The 13,878-nt window shown below is 39.9% G+C and overlaps 1 protein-coding gene across 1 annotated transcript in view; it reads right to left on the reverse strand.

The window, feature by feature from the left end:
• Positions 1 to 663: 663 nt before the first annotated feature.
• The window catches only part of Pum3 (pumilio RNA binding family member 3), a 35,299-nt gene continuing 22,084 nt past the window's right edge, over positions 664 to 13,878 (reverse strand). The window contains exons 14-18 of the mRNA XM_003472193.5: positions 10,473 to 10,615; positions 9,612 to 9,834; positions 7,128 to 7,215; positions 5,127 to 5,217; positions 664 to 2,172 (exon numbers count right to left, since the gene is read on the reverse strand). Coding sequence (XP_003472241.1) covers positions 2,040 to 2,172; positions 5,127 to 5,217; positions 7,128 to 7,215; positions 9,612 to 9,834; positions 10,473 to 10,615 — 678 coding nt within the window. The 3' untranslated portion in view covers positions 664 to 2,039. The remainder of the gene's footprint in view (positions 2,173 to 5,126; positions 5,218 to 7,127; positions 7,216 to 9,611; positions 9,835 to 10,472; positions 10,616 to 13,878) is intronic.

A 13,878-nucleotide genomic window follows, 5' to 3' on the forward strand; every position in this document is an offset into this window, starting at 1 on the left:
AGTGGCTTGTATCAAAGTTCTAGATTCTTTCCACTCTTGCTCACCAACCTTCCACATTTACTACCTTCTCTCAGCTGCAAGATGGTACAACAGCTCCAGCCATCCTGCTCTTGCAAACACAAGCTAGCAAGCTGAGGAGACACTCTTCATGGGAGTCTAGGGCCTCAAAAGCTTCCCAGAAACATCACCTCTCTTCCATGGTTTACTGGCTGGCTCTTTCTTAAACCTATCCATCACTTAAAACATGGACCCTTAGGATTAGCTCACAACAGTACTCTTTTGCCCAGGGCATTCAAGGTAAGTAGATGTATGGCTGGGTGAGTAATTTCATCAAACTTATGGCCCACTTGAGAGAAGTGGCTGAGAAAAAGTGAATTGCACTAGTTAAGATATTACATTAGTAAGGACAGAAGACTCTCCGGACAGAGTAACATGGGAGGCTTATCAGGCTGAAGGTGCCAATGGCGTCTGTAAGAGAAGAGTTCAAGCAAATCTGGTGAAATTAATGACAGGATGTAGAAAACTAAATAAAAATACTAAGACAATTACTGACTCCTGGAGAAAATGCAACCATTCACTTCTTGACTGAACGCTTAGGTCTAGTATCATGAACCCTTTGACTCATCAAAAATGTTCTACAGGGAAGAGAGGGGAGGGAAGCAGTGGCAGTAAAGCTTTTAATCTGTACTTTCAGAATACAACATCAAGAAAATACCCAAAACCAACAGATTCAAAATATACACTATAAAAATAGTATATTTAGAAATTCATCAGAGCTGGGAATAAGTGAAAGGCTACTGAAGAGGGTGAGACAAGGGATGAAGCGGGGAGCAAGGAAGTGGCTGCTCTTGTCAACTTTATGAAAATATCTTTCACCTCTTTACCCCATCCCCATTCCCCCAGCCATCCCACCCCACCCTGCGACCCACATGGGTGACAGTCAGGATAAGAATTCACACCAAAAATTACAAGTCATACCAGGTCTTCTGCTCTTTGGGGAAGGGTCAATACACCCTGGCAGGGGAGAGGGTGGTAAAGTCCCAGGAGTTTTACATTGGCAGTAATCCTGGGGACCCCATAATCTGGACAGGAAAGGCACAGCCAGTTCTCTAGTGGGTGTAACTGCAGTGACAGAGCTCAGTGGGAGGTCATCAGAACACTCAGAGGCTCTTAACCAAAGAGCATGGATATAGGAGCCCACTTGACCTACTAACCCTTCTAACATCCCAAAGTAACTCCTGCACAGTAACCAGTTTACTCGGGCTTTGCTTTGTTGTTGTAGTGCTAGAAATCGAACCCAGATCCTCACATACGCTAGCTAAGTATGTTTTACCACTGAATTACCCGTGGCCCTCCATAAAGCCTTGTGTACTTTAGGAAAAGTGTCTCATCATAAGGAGCCATTTACTTGCAACCCCCAAATCCAGAGACAAGACCTGTTCCCAGTGATCCTGACCTTAACAGTGCTACCCACTGGGATCCTCTAATTCACCTAGCACATTTCCCACGATGTGTACAATTACTTTGGTGGGTTTCAGAAACAGCTTGGCATGGAACTCAATCCATGCAACAGCTAGAAATGCAAGCTATCCCTCAAGGCTTCCTGAAGTTCAGTTAAAAACCATTAATTTCCACTTACTGCTCCCACCTAGGGCTCTCCTTGGCTCTTCCTCTCCATATCCTGCCTTCCTTTAGCAGGACATAACCCACCTGCCCCAGGAAGCCTTCTCTGACTATTCACTGAAGGATCTTTACATGTAATCAAATCATCCAACACTGAGTTCCACCACGCTAACCATCCACACTATTGCCTCACACTTTGATGTTATTCATAGCAATAAAGGAGATAGCTGGGCTTTAAAAAAAATAAAAACCACCATTTTATGTAATTTTATATAAACAGATTCTTATGAAAAGAAACATAAGTATAGCGGCCTCCAAATTACCAGTGAGGTGGACCTTCACCCTTCTTTTCTGCAGTGGGAAAACCAGACAGCGAATGGGAAAAATGATTCCATTCTGTTTTTAACCGTTTCCACCTATGCAGTCAGTTTTTCAAGTAGAATTTCTATTCCTTTGCTGGTGTTTTTGTTTTTTTCCAACGTGGGAATCAGGCTTTTCAGTCCAGCTCTAACTGTATTTGCAACTTCTTGGTCTGTACTCTGTAGAAGGCTGAGGAAGAAAAGAAAAAAAATTAATGAAACTTAAATTTAATACAAAGCCCCAGGTAATCTACAAATACTTTTATACCTGCAGCATAAAAAAATTCACTAATTTTGAGTCAAGTCCTGTAACTATATACAGTATGTATTTTCTTTTTTTAATTCACCAGGTAAGTAAGGAGGGCCACCATTCTATATTCTATGACCACATTAAAAAAGTTTATAATCTTGCAGGGGGAGTCACTCAAGCAGACTTGACTGACTTTATCTTAGGACTTAATTATATCCTGCATTAAAATTATTCTACCTATACTCTTTATCTGTTCTATCTTGTTTAGATTAGAAACCTGAGCGCAAAGCTGACTCAACCCAAGTGAACGTGCAAACCAAGAGGCCAACTGTGGAGCATGAATGATAACCATCAGTAAGTCCTTCTAAACCACAGCTACAGCACTTAATGAAGACAGGATGAATTTTATCTTCAAGTTTCACTGACTGGCTTTGAAACTGATCTCTCTTACTAAATGGTTATACAACCAAAAAGATACTATTTAAATTCTCATGGACTCAGTTTCCTGATTTGTAGACTGGAATTAAAAACAGGACTCATCTTCTCCCTCAAGGAGTTGTTGTTTTTGGTACAGAAACTGAACCCAGGGTTTCATACATGTTAAGATCACTGAGCTACACTCCGAGGCCCCACAGTGTTCATTTCACAAGCACAAAGATCTTGTATTTAAAGTCAGAGATTGACATTAAACCAAAAAATCCCAGCCTCTGCTTGGTAAAACCTTGTTGGACACCGCAACACCAAAATGTACAGAAGTCTGGAGGCTGGGAAGACCAAAGGTATTTGGTCATGGTCACCTGACAACACAGCACCAGGCCTGACTTTCCTGTCTCTCCCCACTTCTTCAGGACCACATGTAAATGTTGATCTCTGAATCACTCTAGAAGGAAATGTCTTTGGACTTTCAAAAGTCCTCAGTCCTAGTAACTTCCATCATGTCCACAAAGAGCACATCCATTGACACCTGGTGACATTCCACTGCTGCAGGGGACCAAGCAACAGTACAACCTGCTGCCACCTGCAAAGCTGAGAAAGTCAAAAAGCGAAGTTTCCCTCAAAGAGATCTGTGGCTGTTTTTATTTTATACACCTTGGCTAAATACAGTTATGTAATTCCTAACACCAATACAAGTTAACATTTATCATATCAGATGTAATGAAAGGCATTTTTATGCAATTTTCACAACTTTATGGTCTTTATTAACTTTACATTACAACAAAGAAACACACACCCCCACAAAAAAATCACTAATTTTCTCAAGACTACAAAATAAGGTGGGACTGGAACCTAGCAGACTGTCTAGTACCAGTGTTGTTAGATGCAAGAGAATTCTGCTTCCCTGAGTTATTTCTTAGCAAGCATGCAAGGCAGCTTTTGTCTTTCGACCAAAAAGGTACAGTTACAATAAAAAGACTCAGCAAAACACACATCAAAAAATTCCAAAAAAAAAACATGAGTTTTTAAAGTAAAATATAAATAAGCAGGAAACTTTACCAACTAAGTCAAACTCATCAAAATATTCAGAAACCAAACAAAATGATTACTGTACTGTTAAGTTATACTGTGTTCAATTTCCATTTAGAACCTCAAGTATTTTATACGTCTCTTACATAACCCATAATACCGTTCTTATTTTTGACACCTACCCAAGATTGATGAGCAGCTGTATAAATTAATTTCATGGCATGACTGAAATTTCTAGTTAACTGAGTGTAAAGAAAGAATGTGTCAGTAGGTTTTAACATTTTAAATACCTGGTAAAAAAATTTCTAACAAAAAAATTCATGTTTCAGTTAATAAATTCTGACTGCTCAACGTCAACTGGAAAATGAACTAATTTTAGTGAGAAATGAACAAAATGATCTGTGATCTGATCAAACACCAAAATGCTTGGAGATACCGACTTACTGGAAGACATGAACATTACTGTGCATTGTTTGTGAGCATTTATGTACTAGGCAAAATTATACACTGAAGAAACAGAATATTCAAGTAAAATATTGTGAGAAATTTAAGCTGGGAGTGGTACCTTTGGTAACACAGCAGTCAACAGTGACTGCTTCAAATCAACACACAACTCTGCTCTTAACAGAAGGGCTTCATCTGGACATAAAACGTACAGAAATTTCAATGACCTGTAAACTACAAACTCAGTGTAACTAAGCTCAGAGAATAATACACAAGATGGACCTCACTTTGCACTTCATCAATTTTTTCTCATTTTTAAGTTAGAAATAAACAACTAGCATATAAATTACTGTAACAGATGATAGCATAATCCTTTTGGAGTCCACAACAAAAGAAACGGCATGTAAAACTTTAAGGCATGAGTTACACTGTCACAGTTTTCAGCGGGACACGACCTGTGCAGTACACACTTATAACCCTCACACTTACAAAGGCAGAGGTAAGAAGATCACAAGTTCAAGCCAAGCCTGGGCAACTAGCAGGCAACCCTGCTTGAAACACACGCGTGCGCGCATACACACACACATACACATACACACACATACACATGCACGCACGCGCGCGCGCACGTGCTCAGTGACACAATGTCTTTGAGTTGGACGTGGGCCCAGTGTAACAAAGACCACAAAAAAAGATAATTATGTTTTAGTCAAAACCATAAATAGTGAAATCACTATACAATATCTTGCAAATGACACAATTTTGTGATCTTTGACATCCAACAGATGGCAGTTTAAAAGAAATCATAAGGACAAACTGAAAAAGCTATTATGTGCTATTTCTTTGGTGTATTTGTCTACACTGTGAAGACAAAAGTATCAGGCTACTAGGCTACTGAGAACAAATACTAGAACTCAGGAATAAAGATAAAGAAGTGTGTTTTGCATGACAGTTCCCATGCACAAAAAGATACACAGTGAACATACCTGGAAAGAATGATGGCACCCCGATTTATACTAGTCCAGGACTTCAGGTTCTTCATACCAACATGGTCTACAAGGGTTTTTGCAAAACAACCTGTAAAAATATACTGGAACTCAGGAAACCTTTCACACCGAACTCCCAATCCTCTTTTATAGCACTATAAGCTTGCAAGTTTATTTTAATAATTAAAAAAAGCTGATAATAAGACTTCTTATTCAATCTCCCTTAACAATGAAAATTCCAGTTGAGGTTTATATTATGCTAGTACAGACATTTCTTACAATTCTAACCAAACTCTAAGCTATGTTTACTAGAAATTACTCAAGAAAAACTAATTCTTAAAGAGTGCTTATTTGGTCACATTTATGATTCTCTGCAGTACCTAGTGATTTAACCTTTACTTGAAAGTTACTGAAGAAGTAAATGTTTGACAGCAGCACTTTGGCTTAAACCAAGTTTTCCCTCATTGAGGAATGCTTACCCAGAAAGTGCCGTAAACACAGTGACTTCAGAACAAGTATTTGAGTTTTTATTTTGCAATCTCTCCCTACAATGCTTACATATCCACACATCAAAAAAACAACTCATCTTATTTAGTATTTTTGATTCCCAAGGTCTTGGTAAAAATCACCCACTGTGCTGTCTAGTGTAGTGTATTCTTGGACAAAGAAGAAATTCTAATGGCTAGGACTTACAGCAGGAGGAGGAAGGAATAACCTATCCTGAAAGCAGTGATCTGGGTTCGGTAGCCTGTAGAATTCTTTCAAAGACAGCCAAATGTAAGAGCTCTTCAAAGCCAAGAGCCCATAGCTATTCAGCCCATCACGGCCCCTGGCTAATGGGAGTCAAGTTAGCTAGTAAGGCAACTTGTGTTTGCCAAGCGTGATCACAGTGTCTCCCAAACTACATGTATGTGTACTAGGCATCTCCAGAGGGGCACAGCAGAGGCAAGCTACACCGAACACTGAACCTGTTTTGGAAACTACTACGTTTTGAGGTGGCTTCTTACAAAGCAACAGATAATCAAAACTGTCAGACAAACTCCTTTAGTGTGAGGTGAAAAAGACACACACACACACAGGCCCAAACATGCATATTTTAGGACTCTGTGTACACTTTCATTGAGAGAGAAAAATCACTTGACAATTCCTTGGACTTTAACAACTTCTCTGGCATTAATGCAACTTTGCATCAGCTACCTCAATGAAAAAAAAGATCATACAGTACTTTTTCTTTCAATATTACAAGCATCTTCTAAAAAACAATTTTTTCGTGGTAGAAACTAGCCCTAAGTCCCTATTCTTAAAGGTAAAGTGAGAAATGACAGCTCTATTCCCATACTGAGTGCCTCACTGGCCACTGAACTTGCAGCCTGCCTTGACATAAATCCCTAGGCTGTCATTCTTTTCCAACATAGTAACAGGAAGTTCAAGCCATGCTAACTCAGTGGGGGAACTTTGCTTAGTGGTTTATACACCAGATGGAGTTTGAATTCAGGAAGAAAAAGACAGGACAAAGAAGGAAATAGTGTGCAACTTTCTAGTTAGAAAAAAGAGGCTGCCCTACTCTTTAGAGCCGAGTTCTTACAGAGGAACTGTAAGGCTTTCAAAAAGTCAGAAAGTGCCAAGGACTGGCTTGCTCTTCAGTCACACGTGTTTCAATGCCAAATAAACCATCCAAAATTCCCCCAAAATGACAGTAATTTTCTTTTGCTTATTCCTTCCTCAAAGGTAGAGATAAAAATCATGCCTTTCAACTAAGGGTAATGCTGTACCATCCTCAAGGAACAGAATAGGCTGACAGGGCACTCACCTATTTTGGCTAAGTCTGAAGGAGCAGAAAAGAGAGGAGTGAGACAGGGTGGGAAAGAGAAAAACGACTTGGGACCCAAGTTCTACTTCTCAACACCTGACAGGCTTTATGTGAACTTAAACGGCCAGAGATGTTAAGAATTACAAAGATTCCACTTTGGACACAAGAAAATGTCAAAACGCGTGGCTTACCTTCTCTTCCATTTTCTTTCATCTTTTTGTCTTGCTCTATCAGCCACTTCAAAACTAGATGTCCTGCAGGATGTTCCGCAACATGAAGCTACAAGGGACCAAGCACACGTCAATTCCAAACACTGTTCACAACCCTGCCTTGAACCAAAATTTAATCTGCATCACTACATGCAGACGAAAGACCCAGCTGTGTTCCAAACTCCACCACGCTGTAAACACTTTAAATGCCCATCCTATCTAGAAGGGTCAGAGCCCTGCACTACTGCCCAGGCTGAAATGAACAGGGCTACACAAGAGGACATGGCTCCAGCAAGGAAGCTCAGACGACGATTCAGGTTTCCTGTTGATTGGCGCCACCATACTCATCTCAGATCCTGCTGGTCCTGTTTCCCATGGTAACATGTAGTTCCGGGGAAAATAAACTTTTGCAGCACAATGCTACAGCAGAAACATTAAAATTTAATGCTGAATTTTTAAATGATCCTACCAAATTATTGATGAGCCGGCCAAGAAAGTGTTGTGTAACTCAATCCTGTTCCTTTTCTAGGGCCACACCACCTATTCCCATCATCCCTGGGAGGGTCTCCCCTTACCAAAGATGAGAGACAATGGGCACAACCCCCTGACAGAAAAAATTTGCACTGTGCATTCACCTTTCCCACTTCATGCTGGGCTCTAGCAGGGTGAGACCCACAGCCTACTTCTTTCCCAACCCTGTACCTCAGAAGCTCCCCAAACAATTGCTACCTGATGACACTTTTATTCAGAACCAAATATGTGTTGGTAGGAAACATTTTCAAGTGCCCAACTGGTTACAGCAATTCAGGATGAATAACATAACACACGCTGGGAAACAGCACCTTGCCCTCCTCAAATTTCCTCCCTGTGACAGCTGCTCCCTTCACCACCTTCTCTAAACATTCTTTTCCCCTTTTCAGAGGATTCACCCTGACTGATCTCAAGTAGCCCTTGTCATTGATTTATTTCTGCCAGAGATTGGTCCAGAAGCAGATATGACTTAGTTATAGCCAATAAAATATCAAATAAGGTGCCTGGAGGTCTTTTTCCTAGTCCCAGGAGAAGCTCTGCTGCTCTTGCTGGGACTCCGAGTAAAAGACAAGGGCTGAGGTCGTGAAAAGTGTCTTGCGACCGTAACAATTAAAGTTATAGAGATGGTAGGAGGGCAAAGACAGTGGAATCTGTCACAGCACATCTCTGCTTTTCTTCTTATTCATCAATAAAATGCTACCGTGAGGCAGTCTATCAATTGCTGCCAAAGCATTTTGCACTCAACCCTCTCCATAGCGTGAGTTTAAAGTCCTGCCAGGACCAAAAGTCAAGTATTACCTTGCACTGTAACACCTGGTTTGCACATGTCTCCTCAATGGATCCCATGCTCTTAGAATAGCGAGCTTGCCATTCTGGGGATGCGTATTTTTTAGGCATTCAGTCAGTGCAGGTTACACTTCTGATTAGTGTGTGAAAGGCATGGAACTTGAATAACTTATTTCAGACCCTTGAATTATACACTAGGGGTCATACTGAAGGCGACTGTGAGACTGACGCAGAGGCTTTTGTGAAACTAAATGAAGCAGAGGTGGCTGCTGCTGACACCAGCAGGATCTCAAGTTCGTTTACTGGGAGCTGTGAGGGCCTACGAGCCGGTGTGGGACACACATCCCGTGCGATCTGCCTCTGCCTCCTTTTTCCTTTGTGTGCTGATTCCCACCTCATGCCTTTCTTCTCAAACATGCTCCACTCCTACCTTCTCCATCCATGCTGCCCTCTCAGCCTGGAATTTTCTATCATTCTTCATTTAATCTTTCAGGTCTCAACTTCACTGCTCTGATACCATCCAGCCGAGCCTGTAGTTGTCTTTCACAGCTCTCATTTCAATACTAACAAATAATTATTTGTGTAAGTATTTAAATACTGTGTCCTTTAAATGCTCGGCAGGGCAGTGCTGGCCACTGCTGTGAACATACAAGTACATGCATCGGTGACTTTAAAATGCAATGCAAAATACTGGGCTCACGTAACAGAGGCAGGAGAGATTAGAATGAGCAAGAATTTGTGTGAAGAGAATTTGGGGAAGGCTTGATGGGAGGATTCTGGGGAGGTTAGGTGAGTAGAGCTTTCTATAGACATAACACAGGGAAATCGAGAAAGGGGTCAGCAATCAAGAATGAAAGAAGCATCCACAGCAAATCCAAAACAAAAACTAAAGAATATGGAACATTGTGGAAAGGTGTTATGGAGGCAATCATTGAAAAAAAGCCACAGCGTGAGCCTGTCTTTACTCAAGATAACATTGAATAACTGCACATTTTTGAAAAAGACAAAGAACACAATGGGCAACATTTTGAATGCCATGTTAAAAGGTACTGCTGACGTGAGGTAAGCTGAGGTAGTTACTGTTAAAATTTCCTGCAATGACACTCTCATTGGCTGGAGCCTTCCTGCCTGTTTCTCAGCAGCACCCACCTCTCCATCCTTGCCACTAGGGTGTAATTCTGCTGCCGCGAGGCTGGCGATGGCATCCATGGCAGGCTGAACGTCTCCAGTGGCAGAGCCCAGAATGGCAGGCACCAGCACACATGCAGACTTATCCAGCACCATCTCCTGGGCATTTCCTTGTAGATGCTTTAACAATGCTGGAGAAATAGCTTCTAAGAGCTCACGACGGCGGATCTCTGTATCTTTCTTACTGTGGGTAAACATTGAATGCGGTAGTAAGGGAAAATAAAGAGCAAAGGAAATAGGATCATAGTAGTATCACAAAACCTCTGGGAGCTTCTCACATGCTACTGCAACTTTATGTCACACTTGTTTAACTGTCTCTCATTCTGCTAAGCACATAGGTAGTAGCTGACTTGAGGGTGTTGTTTGTCATATTTGCAACCTGAATCTTGAGTAATGCCTGACACAGAACAACCATTCAATAAAGCTTGGCTTATGCAATACAAAATAATAATAATAACAGTGACATACCCAAAAACCAAACCAAACCAATCTAAGGTCAATCAAGTCATCTCATAAGCTGATACACATTTAGACTTCTTTAGAAACTCTCCACTTTCCATGGTGCTCAAATACATGGTACTATACTGGGAAGCCCTATACCTGAATGCCATCTATGTACATGACACCCGTATTTCCTTTTCAATGTAATGACTTTAAAGTTTGTCAAAACTGAAGATCTAAAAAGTAGAATTCATCTTTTGAGAAGTTGTAGAGATGTCAAGGTAGAGTGTGCATATGTGAGTGAATTTCTAGAACTAGGTGCTAATGGAATGAATGAATGACAACAAGAAAAAAAATTAATGAACAATCAGAGGCTTTTACCTGTGTGCATTTCCATCTCCTTTCTGCAGAACTTCAATGATTTCTCGGACTATATGTGCAGGATCCCTGGGACTCAGTAAATACAACAAGACTTTCCTTCCGTATTTGTCATTTACTATGTTAGACAAGGAACTGATAATTTCCTGTAAAATTACGAAGAAATAAATCATTATCTACATTCCTAAAGTACAGAATAGAAATGATGACTATATACTTAAATCCTCAGCGTACTTAATGGCAAATGTGCAGTTAGTTCTGAAATCATCTCATTAAAGCACAGAGAGATTTTATTTGGAACACAGAATCAATTTTCTGCTGTGACTAGTACTACTAAGCAAGCCATTTATATTAACTAACCTACCTCATGGACTTGAATTTTTTTTTTTTTTTTTGTCTTTTTCCTTTTTATCGGTACCTGGGATCGAACTCATGACTGCCTGCTTGCAAGGCAGGCGCTTATGCCACTGAGCTAAATCCCCAGCCCCTTGGGACTTGAATATTTCAAGGAGTAATCATCATTCATTACATCCAGTGTTTCTTAGGCCACTATTCTTAGGGCCAGTATTTGTGAGGGTCACTGACTAGATAGAGATAATGTGCAGCTGCACCCGAATGCAGCATCAGCCTTGAAGATGAAGATGCCTCCGGGATGCTTCCTGCTGAGGCAGATGGGGTGAGGGGGAGATTAAGGAAGTGTCTTAAATGGAACAAGTGGACAAAGCCTTTTAAAAAGCTAGGTTGAAAGCCTATATTGTTGTCTTGGGGTTTTCGTTATTGTTGTTTATTTGTTTCTTTTATTATTTTTTGTTTTGTGTTTTCCCTCTATTAAAAAAAAAGGTTGCTTATTCATAGGAAATGATGGCTATTTAACTACTGTAACAAAAGACAAAAACAGAAAGTGAAGGGAAAACCCGGAAAGATTCCTCTGAAGATATAAACTACGACATTTTCAATCAACATACTCAAGAATAGAACCCTCCTTTTTAGTGGTTTTCTTTTATTTTAAAGAGAATAAAACAAAACAAAACAGAACAAAGCAGATCAGAACAAAACAATGCAATCAACACAGGATTTCAAAACAAGACCAAAGGAAATCAACAGTGGTTACCATAATGTTTCCTGTGTTCTTCAGAATAGTTGTCCATACCTTCACATACAATGAATTCAAACAAGACAAAAATAGTATAAAACCATTCAAAACAAAAGAATGAAAGCATTACTGGCTTTCAAAACTAGAAAATAGGAAAATGAACAATGGCTACCATACTGTCTCTTGTTCTCTTCAAAATAGCTGTCCATACGCTCATACATACTGAAATGAAACAATAGAAAACAAAACCTACTCATTGCTTTCCTTAAAAAATGAGATGAAATCTAATACCTTCAAAACCAAGAATATGAAGTCAACAAATATAATGGTTAATACTTATTTTTTAAATCAGAATACTTTTCTTGGTATACAGAGGCCGAAGGACAAATCTAGCATGTCTTGGACAGAAATTGTTTTTTAACACAAGAAACTAGGACTTTAATATATGCATAAAATCTGTGCACGACTATATTCAAGGATTAGTCCCTAAATCCACTGAACTTTATTCTCTTTTGGTTTGCAAATCATTTTTAAAGTTTTTTTTTAAAGTATGCAAAATTTACAAACTTAACATTTTTATGCAACTCAAAAACACTTATCTAAAAATGGAGTATTTAATTCTCCTCCATCTCATGTTTATCCCAGCTTTGCCCTACTAATGAAAAATTATAAATCTTTGGAAAATATAAAAACAGCATGAGTGTTGTTCTATTATGTGGTGCTACCCCCATTTCTCATCAGCCTGGTTTACAGAAAAAGAGAAATATCTAGATTATCATCTGAAGAGTATTAATAATTCCTTTCACAAATAATTAAAAGACAGTTAAGTCACAGCTGATTTTGTGCTAAATTTGTTCTCTGGAGTTTTAAAGTCAAGCTGTGTGGCTTTTGGCAAATCCTTTAACCTCTCTGCACATCAGTTCTCTTATCTATAAAAGGAAATGATGCATCTGCTTGACTATGTGCTATTACTGTAAGCAAATAAGAAAATTTACACTGTAACTAAAAACTGCTGAACTTATTACACACCTTTCAATATGCAGCATCCTTAACTAGACATTAATTAAAATTGGTGGAATCATAAGTCTTCACCCTCAAGAAAGAGAGAATACCAACAATGTGAACCTGATTTTAAGTTTGGCTTCGCTTATCCCTTATAAGAAGTAACAGAAAATCACATAAAGGACATTTGTTGTAATTTGTTATGCTCTGAAGCAGGCATGTGAGCAGAAGGAAAACATGGGAAGAACAGATCTCCCTCTGAAAACTTTGTTTTAAAAGTTCATTTCCCTGTTTATTTATTTATGGGGTGCTGGGTATCAAACCTGCAGTCCTGTCCATCTGTCGACCTATCAGTCGGGTACTGAGGATCAAACCCAGAGTTTTGTCCATACCAGGCCAGTACTCTACCACTGAGCTACATCTCCAGTCTTGGCTAGTTGTGACTTTCTAGTGTTGAGTCCCTGCCAGACTCCCTGGAATTCTTGTTTCACCAATTTTCTTTTAAGATGATGAAGGGTAAAGGTCAAAATCAAAGGTGAATACAAGAAGTAGAATTAGGGCATATACATATTTTCCACAGAGTACAGAAACGCAAAGAGCAACACAAGTTATGGAGAAGTGAACCTGTGGTATACACAATCTATGACGGAGGCTAAAAGAAATGCATACCTCTTTAGCCATAAGCAGCTAAAATCTACCAGGAAAGGCAAGAAAGTTAAAGATAAAAATCAGAAATTCAAATAATGAGCACTAAGAAAAGAGCTGAGGGTAGAGTGAATCACCAGCCAGGCTCTGGAGTGTTTTTCTTTAAAAATACGGAGATTTTATTCCAATGCCCGCTTTTTGGCTATAGTCAAAAAACTGGCAAGTCTAGTTTAATGCAGGTAGCACCTACAGGGTGCAGGGTTTAGGTTTTATAAAAAAATAATTATCTGGAGCCTGGTTGCACAATGCGTGTATATTTAATACTACCTGACTGTACACTGAAAAATGGTTAAGATGGTGCATTTTATGTTAGGTGTGTTTTACCTCAATTCAAAAGGAAAACAAGTGGACGGCCCATCAGACTGCTGGACGGGAGGTGAGTGGGGGCCAGTGGGAACAGCGGCCCTCTTCAGTCCCCGCTACTCACTCCACTCCTCCTCTCCTACCAGGCCAGGCCAGGCCAGGCCAACTCATTTACCTGTCTGGTCAATGGACATTTCTGAGTTTGTGAGTTCTGCATCAGATCGCAATTAACTGCCCAATGAACAGACAGCAAAAACAAAAACAAGAAGGCTTGAGAGGATACAGGCAGCCTGGGTCTAGATGGGA

The sequence above is a fragment of the Cavia porcellus genome, unplaced genomic scaffold (genome assembly GCF_034190915.1).
Source record: "Cavia porcellus strain 051 isolate PalLab524CR breed Dunkin Hartley unplaced genomic scaffold, mCavPor4.1 scaffold_1, whole genome shotgun sequence".
Classification (NCBI taxonomy): domain Eukaryota; kingdom Metazoa; phylum Chordata; class Mammalia; order Rodentia; family Caviidae; genus Cavia; species Cavia porcellus.